We start from the raw sequence: 22,385 nt of genomic DNA on the forward strand, positions 1-22,385 counted from the left end.
TATATGCCCATTATGTGCAGCCTATGATAGGGATTTATATCAATTAAGAAAGTGGCATTTCCTCTTGGAAGGAAAACACTTGAAGTAGTATATTTTATGAGCATTGCTCCATAAGTACTTACAGAAAAGTAAAGGAGGTGGGGGGAAAGTACCTCTGAATACATACCAGAAAATACCTGCAGTAGATGGAAATTTGTTAAATATTATCACATATAATAAGTCACAAAATAGAGATGTTACATATAGAGAAAATGTTAATATATAACTCAATTTGCTGAAGACTTGATTTTGGACAAAGACAAATTTGTATTTGTAGGTTATCAGGTAATACAAAAGAAGTTGTTTCCAGAACACAACTTATTACTATATTGGTAGGAGCACCAAGAAATTTGAGGGGAAGGGGTAAAAAAACTGTCATGTGAAATAAATGCCATTTCCTTACAACAAATCTTTGTTTGACCTTCCAAAAATTCAGTTCAGCAAAATCATATATTAAAGGTGTTTGAAGTCTGAGAAACTCCCTGGGCTGAGGTCTTCAGCTGAGGGTAGAAGCTGTACTACCTCCCACAGCTGCAGAATGCCACTGCCATTGGTCAGGGTCTAATAGCACTGGCTCTGCATTCTGAGTAGCTCCATCCTATTTGAGACAGTAGAAGCTAAAGGTAAGTTTTGGCACTTCTCTCTTAGTTGAATTTTTATCGCTGGAAATACTAGTATTTGTTTTATTTTATCATGCTTAATACTGATTCAAAGCTCGCAGATTGTGGAGACTATTTATTTTTCCCTGGATATGTCTTAGTTCCTTCCTGTGAGAGGTGTACATAATCTTCATCAAAATATTTGATCTTACAGCTACTGCAGATGCCAATATTTCTACAGTGCATTCCAATATATTACATGAAAGGGAAATAGAGACATGCAAACCCTGCAAATTAGTGCAGATACTATAGCCATAGGTAAACTTTTTTTTTCCCACAGATATTTGCTGGGTTTGTATATATGCAAAATTTAATACTTATCAAGCCTTATACTCTTTAAAAATCTTTTATTTTTAGGAGTTGTGGTATGCAAACAATTATGCATAGCGAACAATTTTTTATTTAAGAATTGTTTATTCAGAGGAAAAATTACACCGTATATGTTAGTACTACATTTTGGGTTGATAGATAACACCCTCTATAGCTGAATCATCTGAGATAAATGACATAAAAAAGAGAAGCAAGACCAAAACCAATTCTGCCAAAAATAAGCAGCAGAAAACAAAGACCGACAAAAACCCGCTAATTCTAGCATACTCACTTATTTAAGAGATTGATTGCATTTTTATTTTAGTTTACTTTAATTTTTTTGATAAAGCATAATACCTTTAGTAATATTGGAAGCTAATACTAAAGGTAAAATTAATCTAAGCTTTCTCAAAGAGAAGACCCAGTGACTCAGGCTTCTTCCAGCAGCAGCTTTCCGAATAAAGAAAATGAGAGAAAAATGAACGCCTTGTGTTACTGACCATCCCCAGAGGAATTTCATATCCTCATGCCTAAACTAACTTTATAAAGACCTCTTTTCATGAAGCTAAAATTCAGCTTGTTGCCCAGTACATACATTAAAAAAAGACATCTCATGTATTTCTTGTACTTTATTAGAAGTAGCTACAATTTTGAAATTAAATATTTAAGACTGCATATCACGGCATCACATAAGGAATACTGTTTATTAGACTTATGCATTGCTCATTATCACTGTGCTTTTGGTGAAATTAATGTGAGCTGTAGATAAACAAAGATGTAAGTAAAGAACGCTGAATAGAGCCTTGTATCAGGCATCTTATATGATAATAGTGAATGCATCATTTACAAGGAAAAGGGAATGCATAAACACTACTTCTTTAGCCTAGCATGAATTTTCTACCATTTTACTGAATTCTGGAACTTTAAATAGGTGATAATTCAATTTTATAGAACTTTAAATAGGTGATAATTCAGTTTTACAATTCTATTTTCCAAGGAGAACAGGTGAATACACCATATCACAATTTCTCACTACTTCAAAAATGGTTTTGATTGAATAACAAAGAAATTCAGAGTATTGGTGTTACTGTCCTTGGGGCAACATATTATTTTTTATTTTGCTCCCAAGACCTTTTCAAAAGTATGGTCCAGATGTGCCACACCAAGTAAAATTATGTTCTGACAAAACAACTAACAGGTGAAAAGTGTTTTGATTATGCTTATCCAGAAATGACCCATCCATGAGTCTTTTCTAACAGGTTGGTGGTTTTGTTTGTTTGTTTGATTCTGTTTAGTGTTTTTTTATGAAGGGAGATATAATATTACATTGTTATACATTCCAAAAGATTATTTATTGTGATAGAGACAAGTAATAGAATAATTTACCTTTTCTCTAGTTTCTCAAAAGTTCATATCTAATTGCAATGAAAATAGGTGAAGTTAGATGAAAGGGTAAAAATATCATGCAGATGTTTATTTTTACACCAATAAAATTCCATAGGTCTTTTCTAAATCATATGAATAAGAATATGGCCAGACCAGTACGAAGGATTCTCAGCTAAAGAGACTCTTCATGAAGAAAACCAGATTAAACTACTGAGTCACCATAAATAAATGTTAATTATTCATCAGAAATATTGTGGGGTTTATATATAAGTACTGTATTTGTGACATGGTACTCAACACCAGAGTACCTATCATCTGTCCAATTTCTTCTCTTTCAGAAAAGAAAACAAAATGCAGACCTTTGTAAATGTTTTTCTGGGACTTTTTATCTTTGAGTCTGTTGTAGCTGCCCCTATCAGTGATACCATAATTTATGATTCTGAGTTCTATGACATACCACTTGGAGAGCTGCCTCATCCATTTGCCTATGATGAAAACAAGCAGTCTGACCAAGTAGAGGTAATTAGAACTTAATTTATTCTGTCTTTCCAAAGTGCAGAAATGCAGTAGTTACTGATCAGTTTTTCTTTGCCATGAAAATACTTATCTGACAAATATACTCATGTGGTTTCTATTCACTTCTTCCCTAACCTACAAACACAGCCAAAATATATTCTAATTGTTCTGGGGTTTTTTTGTGGTAATCTTTAAGAGTAGGTGAAAGGTATCATGCTTTCCTCAGGTCTCCATGCAATTCCACAAATTCTGTTAGAGATCTTCATTGTAATTTAACTGTCTGGGTGATGCATGGAGGCAGTGGAGACAGGATTTCCAGCATTTCCCATTAAATGAGGTTGTAAAATGCTGTTTCCTTAGGTTTATGTTCACTACAAGTGTGTCAGGCTAAAAGTGTTAATGTTTTCTCTTGCTGCTAGGAAAGTGGCAGAAGGAAGAAAAAAGAAAGGAAAAGAATTTGAATTTAAACGCAGGAAAGTAAAATAAATTACTGAAAAAAACCTGTTGAAATTCTGATACAGTATGAGATGGTAAGATATGTCACCTGTAGAAGCAAGGGACTCCACTTCTTGATTTAAAAGTTTCCTTCCTCTTCTACAATCCTCTATTTCTTTACAATTACTAAAAGGCTACGTTAATTTTTTTTTTCTCACCCTGCTGATTAGACATTGGCACAACTTCCCTGAAAGTAATATAAGCACTCTGTGATTCAGGATTGTGTGTGATAGAAGTGAAGTAAAAAAAGGAACATTTAAATAGCATGGTATTTTTATTTTTATACATAATGTTTTAGTGCTTATTCACATAACAATATGCATAATTCATGAAAATACAATCCTTTGAAAGATTCATGATTACAGCAGGAGGAACAGGAGCTCTTCTTTCATCAATGTGAAATAGAAATTGGAAAAAAGCTTTGAAATCAAAAGACAGAGACAATTTAAGAATAACTACATTCCAAAACAGGAGAACTGAAGAGATAAAGTTAGCACTAAGATCAGAACCTTATAATTTTTAGGAAATAAATTTTCAGTCTAAGAGGAATTGAGAATAACATTGCTGCAATGAATTTACCTTACCTTTGGCCTGTTTCCTTTGTGCCACTCTTGTGCTCTACTTGATTTTGTTTGAGCTCACTTTCCTGATAAAGTCACTGTGCTGTCTTTCACATTGATTAATAAACCACACTTTATGACTCTCTTTGCTCTTAGAAATGAAACCTTTATCATTCCTACAGAAATTACTTCCTTCCCAGAAATGGGAGAAGTTATTTTGAACGTGCCTCATCATTGAGTTTCTCATTCAAACAACAGATTTCTTAGTAATGCATTTAATGTAGGTGGGGTTCTCCTGTGCTGTGCTCTCTCTGCAAGGTCCTATAGCACCAAAACATAGGGTGGCCCTTTCCAAGTTTCTGAGTGAAGGATAAAGCAAGGCTTTGCTGTTCTTTTCCAGCCAAAAGGAAATTCAGGATGACTGATGTTGCACCCAACATGAAAAGATATGAGATCCCAACATGGATTGCTTTTTTTTAAAAGGCATGGAATAGGCAGAGTCAGGGTAAACTAGTAAGCTTCTCTTCCAGAGCAGGATTATCTTCCATTACTGAGCTCTTCAGACAGTCTTTTTAAAATTCATCAGGTAAAGTTCATCCAACACAGCAGTTGAACAGAGTTTTGTTTTGCATATGGATGAACCTCACTGTGAGAGCCTTTTTTTCATAGATGTTTAGCCAAATTTATTTTTTTGGTTACATTCCTAACACCATGTACCACCCAAGAGAATCCTAAGCATTCATAGTTCCCCATATCCCAGGAGATACGAGTGGTCAGTGCTGTGGAAATCAAGCAAATTTTATAGACATGTCAGTGTCCTATTTGATAGGGCATGTCAGTCTTGCAAGTTATATTTTAATCACTGATATTACTGATGTCACCCAAGTTTTAAGCAGAATATGTTTGATTTCTTGATTGTGGTTATGACTTTACCGCTTAAAATCTTGTTATCATAATGATGTGAACAACACAAGTGGATCTATGTGTAAAATATTTATTCAAGGTCACAGGTTAGTTTTTATTATGCATAGTTTGCATGATGAGCAATACCACAGAGGCCCAGACAACCAGCAGGCCTTCAACAGATCTAGCCTGTGTGCAGTAACTCTTTAAGACTTGAATTTCCATTTAGAGTTCTGAATCATATATTCAGGCTATTGAAGCAGTGGAGAAAAAACTCAAATAGCATTTTCTGTTGTTGCTGTCTTCAATTTAAGATTTGAAAATTCAGTTATGTGCAGATAGAAGCCATTCTGTTTAATACATTTTTAGACTCATTGGCAAAATTGCAAACTTTAGTAAGGTTGTGTATCCAACTGATTAGTAGAAGATCCAGGAAACTGACAAATTCTAGTACCTCAGATGCATTCAGATGCTATTCCTGATAATTTCAATGTGAATTGAAGTAAAAATTAACCTGTGCACCTCAAGGAGTTAAGCTAAAGCACCTGTGTCAACATGTCCTTTTCCAGACCATTAGGTACTGTAATCACACATTCAATGTGTAATCACCAAAGTGTGGAAAGACCTGAAGAAAATTAGAAAGAGATTCTTTCCACTCATTCTCTCTTAAAAATTAGGCTTGGCATCCCAATACCATGCTCCAAGACAAGTATGAATCATTCTCTTTGGATATCTGTTGAGGTGGGTTGATCTTAGCTGGCTACCAAGGTGACCATCAAAATGCTTTCTCACTCTCCCTTCTCAGACAGACAGGGAAAGAAAGTAAGGTTAAAAACTTGGGAGTTGACATATATGCAGTTTAATGAAGAAAAACGTAGTTTGCATGCAGAAGCAAAGGGAAACAAAAGATTTATCCTCTACTTCCCGTCAGCAGGTGATGGCCAAACACTTCCAGGAAGTAGGACTTGAGTACGTGTAGCAGGTGCTCCTGATGACAAACACCTGAATAATAAAGCCCACCCCCCCCCCCCTACCCTCATTGCTTCCTTTCTCTCAGCTCTTATTGCTGACCAGATACCATATTGAATATTGCTTTGCTCAGCTTGGATCAGCTGTCCTGTTTCCATCCCCTCCTGAGATCTTGACCACCCCTGCCCTACTGGTGAGAGAGGAAAGTTGGAGAGACAGCCTTGGTGCTGTGCCAGCCCTGCTCATCAGTCACTGAGCACTGGTGCATTATCAACACCTTTTCAGCCGGAAACACAAAGCACAGCACTGAGGAATGCCATGGGGAAAGTTCATTCCACCCCATACACCTATCTTCCTCAAATAACTTTTGATGAACCCTGGACATGTGTTTCAGGCTTAGTATGAGAATTTATAATCTTAATACAGTTAAGTAAGGTGACTGAGTCCAAGTTCATGACTTTGCTAATTCTCATACCCTGGAAGTATGGGTTCTTGTGTAGAGTGTATGTATATACACATACACTTCATTGGATTGGAAACATTTTTCTGAAAACATTTCTAGATAATGGCCTTGATGTTCTTCACTTGAAGTCTATTTTTGTTATAGATTCTGGAATAATCTTAAGGCTGGGAAAAGTTAGTAATGTATACATGGAATACTTTTTTAAATGCAAATATTTGCATGGGGAAAGTAGTTGTAGCTGTGAATTACTTGCGAGTATTGTATTGAATCCTCAATCAAAGCTATGGATTGTCATGTGTTAGGTGACATTACAGATTATAAAATCTATGGTTTCCAAGATCCCAGGTTAGTGAGACACAGAAGACCTAGCTAATGCTTTGCATCCAAATGGAAATTAATACTGGAAAACCTTAAAGTAATATATCACTCAGAAATAAAATGTGCATAGAGACATTAAGATAGCAGTATCAACTTTTTCACAGATAATGGCTAAAAAAAGGCTGAGTAAAAGAAAAGCCTATTATCAAGGAAAGAATTCCAAGGTCCTCAAGGAGAAAGCTACAGCAAAGAAATGTCACTGGAAGTGTACAAGCTTTGTGTTGGATTTATCTTCTGAAACAGACAGTAACAGTATAAACATGAGCTGATGTATCTCCCCTTTTCTTTACAGTTCATTAGTATTTTGAATTAATATTTATATAATGATAGAGTCCAGAGGCCGCAGTCAAAACTATCTCTCCTAACTGCTCTGAAAGCATATACAAAGAGAGATTTCCTCCTTTAAAATGAATAGAATCAACCAGACTCTCAAAGGAATTATTGTATGAGCTTCTTACTTTTTCCCTCTTTGAAACTAAAACTTTGTTTGGAAAATGTGTGAGAGAAACAAATTGTGGAGAGAGATTCTTATGTACATCAGCTACTAATGCCTAATAAAATGAATTATTATTATTTTATTACAGCATCTGTTAAATATAACCAGTCAATTTTTCTTTAGGTAGGAAAAACTAAGAGAAATAAGAAGCAAAAATACAGGAGCATCAGAAAAATATTTTCATTGCTAAGATAGGCTATCAGTGAGGCTGAAAAGCAAAGGAGCACTTAATTAAGAATGGTTTGCCTAGCACTGAAGGAGCAGAAAAGTAAGACAGTTAAATACAGGTTGGTCTGGGTCTGTTTACACAAAATATGTGAGCTGTAAAATATGATCCACAAAATATTCAGAAAGAAATGCAGTGAAAGTCTAATATTTGATGCATTCTGATTAGCATTACTTGATAGTTGAATTTGAATCAACTAATAATAGGGCATTTTGGTGCCTGCACATAGTTCAGAACTTGAGTTCCACACACACATTTGCTCATGTCTGTGTGCATACACACAAACCATCTCTCCTGTTGGCATAACACACATGAAGAGGAGCCATGCTTGAGCAAGAACTCACTCTTGCCATTCTGCAGGGTTGACAGAGGCTTACACTGCTGTTCCTGTCTTTGTGGTTGGTATCTGATTAAATAGGAGACTTCAAAGTGCATATACAATGACTTTTCAGAATACCATGTAAATTTAAAAAAAAAACCCTATTAATTGGTACAAGTAATGTGCAAGTCAGATGGCCAAATAGCTGACCAGAAAATCGAACTTATTTGAAGCTTTATCCCCAAATTGAAATTTTTCTAGTTTTTCAGAAAGGTTTCAACTACAGATCTTGTTATTCAATTGTCTGCAGTGACTAACAATTCCATTTCTTTTTTAGAACAATAGGAGAAAAGAAGTCTTTTAATGTAAATTTCAAGAACAAGTTTAGGTCACTTTTGGATGGGAAAGCAAACCTCCCTGCCTGCGGCAAGGGGGTTGGAAATAGATGATTTTGATGGTCCATCCAACCAAAACCATTCTGTGATTCTATGAATAACTTCTACCATAATTAGACATTTTCTTGTAAGCCTTTGGTAGTTTCAAAACAGCTATGGGAGAAACCAGTTCCTTTTGATGGGTCAGAGTGTGGAACAACTGTCCCTTCAAGGTTAAAATGCCTTTTTTTAAGTTTTGCATTTTTATTTGTGTATTAAATCTATATTTTGCAGTAAAAGAAACACTGAAACACAACACACTTCAGAATTCTTCTGTGGATTTAAACTTATCACATGTAATACATCAGCTTTGATCCTAAAATATGTAGACATAAAATAGACACATAAAAAAGACACATAAAATAAACTCCTGAGCCCCTCCTAGCCTTTTGTTTGTCTCACCTTTTTACTGTCAGTGGTGAGATATAGACATCTAAAGAGCCCACCCTAAAAGGAATTTCTGTAGCCAATATCTGGAGCTGCTTTTCAGAAGTTTTGTCTCATTCACACTGACTGTGAAGTGATGCTAATATAACTAAATGCCCAGCCTATGGATGACAAGTAGCAGGTTGGATTTTACCAATTGCATTTTATCACTTACTGATATGTTCTAATTTCTGCATTCTTGACTTTTGTAACTTCCTGGTCTGAATGGGCCTCTGAATTGGCCAGGCTCACTAAGATCTTTCATTGGAAATTGGAGTCACACTGCATAAATATAGGATAGTGAAAAAAGTAGGTACTCCATGCAATCTTAGGAAAGGTATCACTGTCATTTGCCATGCTCTGGGACTAATCTGCACTGATATTCTCTAAATCTTTTGATTGATGCCGAAGACAGAGTAGGGTAACTATTAAACACATAGATGGCTAATGATAAGTGATGTGATGCCCCTTCAGTTTTTTCTTATGCTGTGCATAAAAACTGTCTTGGAAGGCAGATTATTATTTGAAGACTTGTAGATATTGACAAGGAGAAACATACTTTATTGTATTTCTCTACAATGTTCTTCCTGCTTTGTGATTTTTCACAAAGAATATTTCTTAAAGTACCAGATGAAATACAAGTCCACTCCCTGCCTAACTACAGGCTCCCACCTCCCTCCAAAAAACCCTATGGAAAATAATGACATTAAGTGATATACAATCATTTATGTTTCAATTTTTTTTTAATTAAGTCCAGTTGCCAAAAATAAACAAACATCTGGAAAATGAGGGATTATTCTGTACAGCATACAGTCCAAGAAACATCTTTGTCTTGTTAAAATCTCGCATGATTTATCAAACTTGTAAAAGATACAAAGCTGCATGGATCATATGACCAATAATGGGAAACAGACTTTTACCTTTAGGTCACTGGTTCAAGTCCAAGTTATGTACAGCAAGAAAATGCTGCTCATGCTCCGGGTCTGGTATGTAAAACACATATATCAATGAACTCCTACTCTGTTGCAAGTATAAAAATTGCAACATCATTAAGTTAACATCAATAATTTTTATTTTCTTATGACACTCACAACTGCAGAACACTGGACAGATAAAGCTAACTATTTGGAGCAGTTTCCCTAAACCCCAGACATAGTGCATTTGCAGGGAGACTTTCAACTGTGTATCTTCAAATCTAGGTAACATCCTACAGTAAGAAAGAGATAATAGTGTAGACATGGAAGTACTAGAGGTTAACACCTCCACTTTGCTACCCAACAGCTGCAGTGATTAATCAACTAAGAACCCTCAGAAAGCATAAAGTAAATAACAAATCCCAAGATAGTAAGCTCCATAAAGCATGTCCCATATATGCAGAGAGATGGCAGTCAGTGTAGATGACCCAAACCCCATAACGAGTGAAAGGAAAATTATCTTTGGTCTGAAGCCTATTTAAAAAGACTATCTTGAAAATACTCTTCTACAGAATATTACTTTCAGTAGAAGAAAAGTTGTATATAAAGACATTTACAGATCTTAAATCTCTGGATTTAATTCCGAAGTTCAGAAGAGGGATCCTTATCTGATTTCCACAAATCTGCTGAAGAAGTAGACAGCATGTGCAAGAACTTTAGTGCAGCACTAACCTGGGTCAATAAAAGTCTGGAATGTATCTCTCCCTCTAGGCTTCCTCCGTTCAGAGAACATCTGTCCCATTTCCTTTGTTCCCAAAATCTTCTTTTGATTTGTCCCCAAGTCCATTCCTGGTTAAGCTGTCTACTGTCAGTGCTGCAGATTGTGTATTTGTCTGCACAGAAGGACAAGGTACATCCTTACTCTTACTTACATCAACTCAAGTTACTCAGTTCAGCTGAAGGTCATCTTGATCATTTGATTACCTTGCATTTTGTGAAATTTGCAACTGTTTGGGGCATTTTTATCCATAAACTCTAATTAGTAATAGCATCTGTGGCTTAGTAGAATACAAAAAAAGAATATATAGAAAACCTAAAATATTCTTAGTCAAAATCTGAGCCTGTGTGGTTCAGAGTGCTTACTGGTTTTTTATTGCTTTCGTGTTCTCTGTCTTCAGTGAAACTAATTGATGTAAAATATTTGAACCTATTGCCATTATATAACCCAAATGAAATTATTTATGTCCAAAAATATAGATTTTAGGTAGTTATTTAGATGTTGTAAGGCAATCCAGGATCATATTGCTTAATACTGCCTGTAATTATATATATCCATGCTGCAAGACAGTCTATTATGAGATGTAAAGGTTTGGTTTTTTTTTATGAAATGTTCACAGTTCATAGAATCATAGAATTGTTTGTGTTGGAAGGGACCAAGATCTTCAACTTCCAACCTCCCTGCCATGGACAGGGACACTTTGAACTAGCCCAGGTTGCTCAAAGCCCCATCCAACCTTGCCTTGAGCAAGGGACTCCATAACTCCTCTGAGCAACCATTTCCAGTGCCTCACCACCCTCACAGTAAAGAATTTAATAATATATAAAAGTTTCAGCTTCAAGCCATTCCCCCTTGTCCTATCACTACATGTCCTTCTAAAAGGTCTCTCTCCAGCTTTCTTGTAGGTCCCCTTTAGGCACTGAAAAGCTACTTTTCTCTGGGCTGGACAACCTCAACTCTCTCAGTCTGTCTTCATCTTCTTGGCTCTCCTCTGGACTTGCTCCACACAAGCCCGTGTCCTCCTTGTGCTGGAGACTCCAGTGCCGGATCCAGTACAGCAGGTGGGGTCCCACAAGTACAGAGTAGAAGGGCAGAATCACATCCCCTGAGCTGCTGGTTACATATTATATATGTATACATACATATACACATATAAAGAGATTCAAATAGGGATCAAATACAGCAAAGATTTGCCTGTGCTTGGAATCCAGATGTTAGGTGTTTTAGTTCCTTTAACTTCTATAGTCTACATACAAAACCAAATTTTAAAAATTCTAACTATTTGGCCAGTCAATTAGTTTTTACCTGTGTTTTACAATTATAATTTATGAACACTACTGTGATGGATTTCAACAACTGGTTCTTCATGAAGACAGCAAAGAAAGCAGTAGCTGTGGGATGGTGTCAAAAAAGGAGATGCTTGGTCAGGTTAAAGACTCAGGACTCAGTGGTTTTGTGGTGGTGTTGTGCTAGAAAGCTGCAGTGGATGAAAACTGAAGGAGAATTTTGGGCTTTGGTGCCTTTGCACTTGGAATAATGATACTGTAACAAAATTTCTGTATTTGGCTGTGTCTTAGAAAAAGATAAGGAGTGCTAAATGCAGCACAGGGGTGCAGCACCTGCAGGGTTAAATGTATTACCTATTGCAGCCTGAATTACTGCTAATAAAGTCCAGGGCAAGGAAGCAAAAAGGGTCTTTGCATGGTATCCACAGATGCTTTATTCAGCCACCTGGTAAGATGTTCAGGTCCCAGGCACACACAGGGAGGGTCCAGGTTTCTCTCTATCCCAGGGGCAGGGGGTGAACCTGGTCTCTGGCAGTACAAAGAGGAGGGCAAATCAGGGAATAGGGAGGGAGTGGCTCAGGGACATAGAAACAGGGGTAGGAGCCAATGGGGTCTGAACAGCTTTTTTGGGGAAGATTCTTCTGAACCCCTAAACTAGGGGATGCCCCCCAGGGTCTCCACAATTACCTACATTTTTAACAGCACCTCTGATGTGCAAAACCCTATAATATACTAATTAATTGTTTTAGATTTAAAGAATAGAGTGCACTTTCAAAAGGGGCTCTGCCTCAGCTGAACAATATTATTACACATGGGGAAATGAAGATAAACTGGGAAGGTAACTTACAAAGATAATACAGCTGTCTGGGTGATTACAGAAAACAACTCTCCCTCTTTGATAACATAGACCCCCTCTGCAACAAGCCTGACAAGTCTGCAATACTCTTTTTATGAGAGGTGATGTGAAACAAGAAAATTGCTATATCTTAATTTTTATCCTGAATTGTCATATAAGAAAATCAACAGAATGCCTTTTTAGAAGTAGAGTTAACCTGACAGAATTAAATGCTTTGATTAGTTATGTTGATTGAAGGACAAAATAAGAGGTTTTCTAGTTCTATGCAAGGATCTTCCAAACTTTATAAGTGTTTTAAAACCAAGGATTTATCCCACATATCAAATTTTTCATACTACATAATACAAACTACTAATGAATGACGTTAACCAGAGTCTTTAACATATTAGAAAGTTATGTGAAGTTGAAGTTCATAATTATTTAGTAATATTTTTAAATCATGTTCAGAATTATTAAGTAATATTTTAAAACCATGTTAGTGTTCTAAGCAGAGCCTGCACACCTGTACTGGATTTCGATTTATGATGGTACAATTTACAATTTTATGGCAAATGACTTGCATCTTTTTGATATTTCATAGCAAATTTTCATTTTTTACATACATTTTATCAATTTTTATCACAAATCTAATTTATCTTTAAATAAATATGGAAAAATAATTTTTCTAGTATATATTCTTAGTAATGAAGTATATGCATGTGTGCATACAGTAAAAAACCCAAAACACAGACAAAAAGTGAACAAATATGTTGGATTTTCATGAATTGTTTATAAATTATCAGAATTCATTATAGCTCCGGATAAAATGCAGCTCCAGCACTAAATCTCAGAAAATTTGTGACCTCTAGTGGAAGAATATGAATAACTGCAAGACCAACAGCTTCCAAAGGAAGTAAACAGTAACAATTCCTTTTAATTTTTCCTAGACAGATATTGGGACAAAACTACTGTCTGCAATTCAAGAGAGTTATTCTTCTGCACCATTGACAGAAGAAACTGAGGATGAAGCATCTACACCAAAATTAATTGATGGGTCTTCAGCGCAGGGGTCAGGTGTTCTTGGACCCCAGACTCAAGATGGTTAGTAGGAAAGAGAAATGTTTTTGTGTATAGTGTTGATTTTGAGCAAGCCCATTTTATTTTCTTTTTTACTGAAAATGAAGTACATCATTTCTGTATGTCTCTTACTGAAGAAAGAATCTTATCTTGAATCCTCCTCCAAAGTCAGATAGGTGCCTAGTGTCTAAAAGGTCTCCATGCTACTTCACTATGAAAACAACTGTGCCACTTGTTCCAGAACATTTGCAACTTGAAAATTTGCTGATGGTTGGCAGTGCTACCAGTACTTGTCATTCTGTCTTAAATTTCAATATCATTATCAACTGTCTTTATTTATGGTGATTTGCTGCATGTTTTTTATAAATGTGTTAATACAAAGTACAATTAAATTGTTGAAGAATTTTTGACCATGAAAGTTATAAACTGAAAAACTTAAGGAAAGGGAGCTACTTAGAACTTTTTAGTGGAGACATTTTTCAGTTCTTCTGAATATCAATAGTGAAATAAGAACTTTATAAATCTTGCAGGGGAATTAAAATTGCAAAACGCAATCTGTCCCTCTCCCACACGAATTTTGCACTGCTAATTTTTGGCATTCGTCAGAAGCTCCTCTAAATTATAGTAGGCAAAGTCTACTAGAGTTATCAATTTCTGTGAGGGATCTTTGTGTTTTATGGTGATCAACATACAGTAACAGGAAAATCCTACTTTCTACTATACTCAACACTACAGCTGCGTTACATAGAAGAAAAACGAAATTTAAAAAAAAAAAACCCAAATATAAAACCCAGAGTTCCTGCTTCCAAAATTGTGTATTCAGTGAAGTTAATAATTCATAGTCTTATTTTGGTACATACTACAAGTGAGCTCGACCAGGCAAAAACAAACCAAAATGAAATGAGAACTTCCAAGGAGAGTCTAGGAAAAAAAAAAAGGCCCACACTTTTCTTTTTTCAAATTTGAAAATTAGAAGATTTTACATTACATCCTGATAATATTCTAAAAATTCTATATGATGAATTCTGTGTCTGTCAACATTTTTGAGTACTGAATGCAAATCAAGTAGTGCATCAATTAAAGAAATGCTCAACACAGTAATGTATCAAATCATATTTCTCTTTTGTCTTTATTTTAGCAACATATTTTCCTGTCAGATGTTGCTGCTATTGACCTGGTGCTGAATAAAAGACTACAAGGCTCAGTAACATTAAGCCAAACTCATTTTTTCTTGATATCTTTTTGTATTCTTCCCCTACCTCTGTTTTTTATTCAGTGTCCACCAGACATAGGTGAAAAATACCACTCCTCCAAGATCAAAAATAGGACAGGGTGAAACCCTTTACCCATACTATGGTACTATGTTGCAATATTATGAAAAAATGTCAGCCATCATTAACTCAATATTCATTTAGGGCCAGATTTGCCAGAATAGTCCAAGATGTGAATATTTTTTTCCCTGTATCAGACCTACTCTCTGCAGCCAATTTCATCTGTCCTGTGGAGAAAGCTAGGGAAAGCATGAAAAGATCCTTATCTCTAGGGAAATTGTATTCCTGGATGTCCAAGTAGCGATTATTACACAAAAATAAAAGAGTACTCTGCCTATTGATTCTTTAATCTTGCCTTAAAAGACACCTCAATAATCTACAGGTAATTGGGGCAGATTAAGAAGGCGCATCTCTCATGTAGCCACATCTGACCTGGAGAAGAAACTAATCTGCAAGGAAAACATTTTCATATTCCTGCATTATCCTACTATTCTATAAATAACAAGAGCAAACCACCCCATCTGCTACAAGGAGGAGGAAAACATGAAACAGAAAAGTATTTCTATGGGATTAAAAGTTGATAAACAGATATGCTGATTTATACTCATAATGTATACTCATACTCAAAAAAGATGTATCAAAAAGTCAGTGTCACAAGTGTTACAATCCAGTTATTAAAATTGTTAGAGGGATGCCTCTGCCTGAATAAAGGTGTAAATGAGACCATATGCCACAGTCAATAGGACGAATTTTATATATTAGTAAATGTAAGGGGGGGAGAGAGAGAGGTAGAAAGAAATATAAAAAGGGAGGGGGAGGAGAGAAAGAGAGTGTCAAAGAGACAGATTAGGTAGAAAAGATCATTCATCAGCTATTATTCCTCCATCTAGACAGAAGTATACACCTGCTAGCTTAAGGGGAAATCAACTTCCGGCTGGTTACTGTCACCAAATAGTCTATTATAGTCTGAGAAACAATTTATTAGAACAGGTTAATTGCTCTTCTAGGCACAGGGCAAAAAATAAATTAATTTTAAAAATAATTTAATCACTTTAGTGTTGCAATTATATGATTGCCTAATCAAAGCAGAATGGGAAGCAAACTTTACCATAGACAAAGACTGATGATTAGGTGCTTATGTGAGCATTTCATTGTAATAATTTATGTATGACTTTTATTCATGTCCTTTCTAACAAAGTGTTTTCTTTTAAATTCCTTGACAGGTCTTCCCACTTGCCTTTTGTGTACATGCCTAGGGACCACAGTCTACTGTGATGATCGTGAGCTTCATGCCGTTCCACCATTGCCTAAGAAAACCACCTATTTCTACTCACGCTATAACAGAATCAAGAAGATCAGCAGAAATGACTTTGCAAACTTAAGTATGGATAGAAGCATTATTGAAATTTTTATAAGGTTCCCAAAACACACAGAAATCTTTAAACTTTGAAGTCTTTCACTGAAAGATGTATAAAGAATGATATGGGCAGGGTTTTCTTTAAATTTCAGGAAATACATTCTTATAAATCTGTTGTATCCTCTTTCTCTGCCAGACCATTTGAAGAGGATTGATTTGACTGCAAACTTCATATCAGATATCCACAAAGATGCCTTCCGAAGATTGCCCCAACTTCAGGAGCTGGTGCTCCGTGACAATAGGATAAGGCAACTGCCTGAGTTACCATCTACCTTAACATTCATTGATGTTAGTAAGAACAGGCTTGGTCGCAGAGGGATACCAAATGAGGCATTTAAAGTAAGTTTGGGTGTGATGGGAAAATATTTTCTTCCTCTCTCCAGAGGATGTGGAGAGTGAAGTGCAGCCTATTTTTCACAAGAGAGATGCTCCAGTCTTCCAGTCATCTTTGTAGCCCTCAAATGGACCTGCTCAAGGAGCTCCGTGTTTCTTTCTTGTCCTGAGGAGCCCAGAAGGGGACACAGCACCCCAGATGTCCCTCACCAGGGCTGAGCAGAGGGGCAGGATCACCTCCCTTGCCCTGCTGGAATGCTCTTCCTAATGTACCCCAGGTCTCCATTGGCCTTCTTGGCCATAAGGGCACTGGTGGCTCATGGACAGCTTGTTGTCCACCAGGACCCCCAGGACCTTCTCTGTAGAGCTGCTTTCCAGCAGATCGCCCCCCAGTCTGTACTGCTGGTTATTATTTACCAGGTGCAGGACACCGCATTTGCCTTTGCTGAATTTCAGATGGTTCTTCTCATCTTATCTCTAGCCTATTTGGGTCCTTCTGGAGAGCTGAACATCCTTCTGAGGTATCAGCCACTGCTCCCAGCTTTGTGTCATCAGTGAACTTGCTGAGGAGGCATCTGTCCCTCCACCCAAGTCATTGATTAACATGTTAAACAATACTGGGCCCAGCACTGAACCTTGAGGGACAGCATTAGTGGCAGACATCCCACTGGACTGTGCCATTGATTATTATGTCCTCCTGAGATCTGCCATTCACTCAGTTCTCAATCCACCTCACTCTCTACTCTTCCAGTCCACACTTCCTGAGTTTGCTAAGAGTATAGTAGGAGACAAAGTGTTGAAAGCCTTGCTGAAGTCAGATAGAAAATATTCAGTGTTTACCCCTCATCCATTCTGGTAGTTTCATTTTAGAAAGCAATCAGGTTGGTCAAGCATGTTTTACCTTTAGTGAATCCATGCCGGCTACTCCTGATTACCTTCTTATCATCCCTGGGGATCAAGATGGATTCTGGAATGAGGCACTCCATAACCTTTCTAGGGATGGAGGTGAAGCTGACTGAATGGTTGTTCCCTAGATCCACCTTGCTCTTTTTAGGGGTAGATAGGGGTGACACAGGCTTACCTCCAGTCCTCAGGCACTTCTCCTGATCCCTGAGGCCTTTCAAAGACCACTGTGAGCAACCTCTATGGTGTCTGCCAGATTTCTCAGCACTCATTCCTCCAACAAGTCAAGGGAGAAAATTATTTACCTTTTGAAAAGAATGAGAAATGTATTTTTAATTCCAGCATTTATTATATAATTATAATTTGCTTCAAAACAATACACTTCTGCAAAATTGAGTAGTCTTGTCACAAAAGAAAGGTAACAACATCATCATTGAAATTATATCTTTAATAATTCTGTAGATTTTTGAAAAACATTTTCCCCTTCATTTTAATCTGAACACCTATCCCTTATCAGCAACATTCTCAGCCTATGCAAATCAGAGTCCATTACTGTCTTTGAATTTCTGTCTTTTCACCATATCATGCTGAAATTAAATGTTCTGCTATCTGGTGGCATTCATTGCACTGATAGATTTCCAACTTACTTGGCAGAGATTTTCAAATATATCTCTCATTTCCCCCGCTTTCTTCCATATTCCTCTAGAATCTGGATGAACTGCAGCATCTTTATATCACTGACAATAACTTGGATCACATTCCCTTGCCGCTCCCTGAAAGCCTCCAAGCTCTTCATCTTCAGGTAGGCTACAAAAGAAATGGCTCTTTATGTCATGCTCAAAGCACATGCACAACTCAGAAGGGCAAATATTTGTCTTGTAGTGTTTCTTCTTTTTATCAAAAAGTGTTCTTACTTGACTAAACAAGCTATGGGAAACATAAAATTAACTAGTGATTACAAGTCTTTTAGAGAAGTAAAATTTAGCTCTGCTAAGCCTTAATTTTCAGAATTTTTAATAAAATATTTTTTCAAAAATCAAATTCTAGAGTTACTATGACCTAAGAGTTTCTTTCTGAATACTTCCTTTTAACCGTTTCCAGCTCTGCTTCTTTCCCGTTATCTCATCTTGTATCAATTTACAGTTTTGTTTATCAGACATTTTTACTAATTACATCATACAGAAAAAATCTTTCAGTAAGCAATGTAATGTGCCTCACATCATTTAACCTCGATCTTTCAGTAAGTAAATTTATTAAAACTCTCTGCCTGCTAGCTGACTTCCTTTTCACCTGTTTGTGCCTGTAAATTAAATATTCAGTGCTATGTGCTACAGAAAAAAACTTAGTGAGCAGGACTTTGTCCACACCAACTTTTCACTAGCAAAGGAATGGAGAAGAGAACAATTTTCAGCCCTCCTTTTAGGTAATGAGCTTTTTAGTCCCAGTTTCCTGACAATGCTGCATTCCAGCAATTCATGGTTGAGAATGGTTCGCTTCAAGAATGGAAGCTCAGTGAATATAAGGCATGTAAGAGCAATTTAAATCAAAGGAATAAAACCAAATGCATTCAATTTTGCCAGTACATATACAGGTGTGAGTTAAACTAATGTGAGAGGGACGGGGGGAAAGAAATTGTCACAGGTCAAATTACAGAGTTGTACCTTTGCAGGTTAAGGCACATTAAGATGTCAGGATGATAATTATGTTTCTGTGATTTTTGAACTGGCCTATCGTGGATCAAATTTGTCTTAATACGGCTCTTCACTATAATCTGGAAATGAAAATGCTCTATAATTCTACCAGGCTCCTCCTTCAAAGCCTGTCTCTGCTACAAGGTTTGAGTTACTTAGTTCTGAAGTTTTGCACTGGCCAAGAAATTTTCCCCTGCTTGGGAGATTTCTCTGTTGATGACTTGCTGCCACAATCTGGGCCCTTGAGTTCAAGCAAGTATCTCTCTACACACTGAAAACACATCCATAAATGGTGTTTCAGAATAAAAAAATACTTTCAGGTAACTATTCTGATAGTTTCTTTGCTGTTTGCTTGTTTTCTTTTAGAACAACAACATTCAAGAGATGCATGAAGATACTTTCTGCAAAAGGAGCGATTTTACTTACGTGCGTAGGGCTCTTGAAGACATCAGGCTGGATGGCAATCCCATCAACCTGAGCAAAACACCTTATGCTTACATGTGTCTACCCCGCTTGCCAGTTGGTAACCTCATCTAAGCTACATCAACCTAGATGAATTTTTACAAACATCATTTATTTGGGAAATATTTCTGTTAATATTGGAATTTATTACTGAGATGCTGAGAAGATTATGAAATGCTAAAAGAAAAATCCATTATCTACCCAACTGCAAGTTATTTAGCAATATCAAGAAAAATACTTTACTACAAAAACAATGCAAATACAAAATTTTTTGCTGAATTGTTCAGATCCAATGTATGAATTCTAAATTTAAATAATTTTTACATATTAAAGTCTAACTATTATATGGTAAACAAAAATAAAATTGTGTACGCAATTGATTATTTACTGGGTTTTATTTTAATTAAATATTATTCTCTCAGAGACACATCTAATTTTCTACTTCTTTCATTAAAGATCCCTTTATTTTGGAAAAGTATTAGCCATATTCCAAAAAACATGTTTTCTTCAGAAAACAGAATCTTTCCTTCAGATTACCCTTCCATAATCTATCTATATTTTTGCAGCAATAATTTATCTTTGTAATGCTTTTGAGATTGTTGGTAAATCCTGTTAACTTAGGCTTCTTGGAGTGCCGCAGCTATTTCTGCTGCTGGCTTCTGGAGCTGGGAAACATACAGGCTTACCTCAGCAGCACAATCCACTGACCAGTACAAATACTCCTTCAGCCACAGACTCAGCCTGGGAGACCCACGAGAATCTCAACCATGTAATTACTTTAAGTTACAGGGAGTTGATGTTAAATGTCTATTTTCCAGTGAATATCTCACCTGAAAGTAAATACATGAAGATATGTTCTGCAGAAACGCTGAAGCTATCAGGGTTCAACAGGGAGGCATGTAACGGCATGAAATCAAACTCAGAACTGTGAGGATTAAGCCACATGTTTAAAAGACTTTCTCTTGATAGAATGAAACCAAAGTGGCAATGTAGTTCGAAGAAAGTTGTATATGCTTAGTCAATATGGCTCTCCAGTAAGCACCTTTGATAGCTCAGTCAAAATTGATCACAGATAAGGGAGTCTTATTAGCTAAATGGGCTGCTAGAGAAATCTTTGATTAGAGGAGATCCCCAAAATGACCAGGAGATAAAGAATGACTGTAGAACCTGCTATAATTAACATTATAAGCCAGTAAGCTTTCCAGAAAGTCATTGTGGTTAATGAAAGCACTAATCTGCCACTTCTTACATGGAGTTTGGGATCACAAACTGTACCTGGGATAATATCTGGGGTTGCCTTGATCAAGAAAAGACTGTGAACCTTCCTCTTTTATTCTTTTTCTTTTTTTTTTTTACTTCTCTGTGGAGCTGGCCTCAGAACTGTCAATATTCATAAGCAAAGACTATAGCTATCTCTAGAAAAAAAAGGCCTTAGGCAGATTTAGTTTCATTCATGTACAGCATCAGCTAATCATTTCATGGACTGCTACTGCCATCGTGTGTTGATGAATAGCGACACTGGAAATCACACCAAAGCCTGATACTAAGGGTAGATGAGACTTGTTTTTACTTGTTTGGTAAACTTGACCCTATGCACATTTTTTTCCCTTTCATCTTGAACCTTTGATGATAAAAAACAAAGGAAGATTATGTGAAATATTTTTGCTTTTGTTTTTGCTGAGGGGGTTGTTTGGTTGGCTTTGGTATTTTGTTTGTGGTTTTTAAATCAACCTAGAATATGGAAAAAAAAAGAAGAGGAAAATATTCTTAGCATATTGCAATATTCATAGCATATTGCAAATGATTATTTTATAATTTTTTTTTATTATATATTTTTTTGTATTTAAATTAGTAGACTATAAATGACATCCAAAGAATTTATGTTGCAGGGCGTGATACTATACAGATAATCTCTCTAATCAATATGTACAAAAATTCAGAGTGCTTGATGATATCTCTCAACAAATGACAAACACAGTTTCTGGTCTAAATAGTATAAATGCATCACTTACTATGAAACAATAAGCCTGGTCTGACAGTATCAGTGGAAGGACAGGGAGCCTAAAATAATAAATACCCACCTACTCCCAGCAACACAAATTGTGCAAACTTCCAAAGACAAACACAGCCCCAAAAACCCCATCCTTATCTTTGTGTGGTGAGAAGGAGGACACTCTTTTCTTCAACATAGCTGTCATCTTTACAGCTTTTTTCTAACCATAACAAACACACTAAAAAAAAAAAGTTTTAATTTTATTTAGTCCTATCCCTGGCAGTGTTCAAGGCCTGGCTGAGGTTTTTGAGAAGCCAGGTCTGGTGGGAGATGTATCTGCCCATGGCAGGGAGGTTGGAACTAGATGATATTTAAGATTCCTTCCAGGCCAACCATTCAGTACTTCTATGATTTATTAGGTTTTATTCTGTATCACAAAAAGCCAACAAGAAGGATGCTACAAATAGTACCTGGTGTTATGCCAATATGCTGTGTATAGAAAATTAATCTTGAGATAAGCCTGGTTTCTATCTTTCCACCTTCCACACTGAAAAAGTAGGAATTCATTCAACAGCTGACATAAGTGCTGGATACAGGGTTTTGAGTCAGGAGGGTGAGAAAGGCTTTTTGAAGGTGCTGACTTTCTGTGCCAACTCCTGACAGCTACTTAGTCCCTCCACACCCTTCTTCACCAGGTGCCCAGGACACCTTTCCCTCAGTCCCACGAGGTGCTTGGAGGGAATCACAGAGTAGGGCTGGTGATGGTATCAGGGCTAGTAATGTTATCAGGGCCAGAGATTGGATTTGTTCCAGTGAGGCCTGGCCTGGGCCTGTAGGGCCCACATGG

The 22,385-nt window shown here is 36.6% G+C and overlaps 1 protein-coding gene across 1 annotated transcript; it reads left to right on the plus strand.

Moving 5' to 3' along the window:
* Nucleotides 1-649: 649 nt before the first annotated feature.
* EPYC (epiphycan) lies at nucleotides 650-19,654 on the plus strand. The gene is made up of 7 exons (XM_058805785.1): nucleotides 650-662; nucleotides 2,732-2,912; nucleotides 13,339-13,492; nucleotides 15,963-16,121; nucleotides 16,293-16,495; nucleotides 18,099-18,194; nucleotides 19,450-19,654. The coding sequence occupies exons 2-7, from the start codon at nucleotides 2,745-2,747 to the stop codon at nucleotides 19,618-19,620; spliced, it is 951 nt and encodes a 316-aa protein (XP_058661768.1). The 5' UTR covers nucleotides 650-662; nucleotides 2,732-2,744; the 3' UTR covers nucleotides 19,621-19,654.
* Nucleotides 19,655-22,385: the final 2,731 nt, after the last annotated feature.

Source organism: Ammospiza caudacuta, chromosome 5 (assembly GCF_027887145.1).
Source record: "Ammospiza caudacuta isolate bAmmCau1 chromosome 5, bAmmCau1.pri, whole genome shotgun sequence".
NCBI classification, from domain to species: Eukaryota; Metazoa; Chordata; class Aves; order Passeriformes; family Passerellidae; genus Ammospiza; species Ammospiza caudacuta.

What these genes read in the sequence shown, in the direction of transcription:
- EPYC (XM_058805785.1), top strand. Translation starts at nt 2,745, where the DNA reads ATGCAGACCTTTGTAAATGTTTTTCTGGGACTTTTTATCTTTGAGTCT. An exon ending in AAATGACTTTGCAAACTTAA is followed by an intron (nt 16,122 to 16,292) that starts GTATGGATAGAA and finishes TTTCTCTGCCAG; the next exon opens with ACCATTTGAAGAGGATTGAT. An exon ending in TCCAAGCTCTTCATCTTCAG is followed by an intron (nt 18,195 to 19,449) that starts GTAGGCTACAAA and finishes GTTTTCTTTTAG; the next exon opens with AACAACAACATTCAAGAGAT.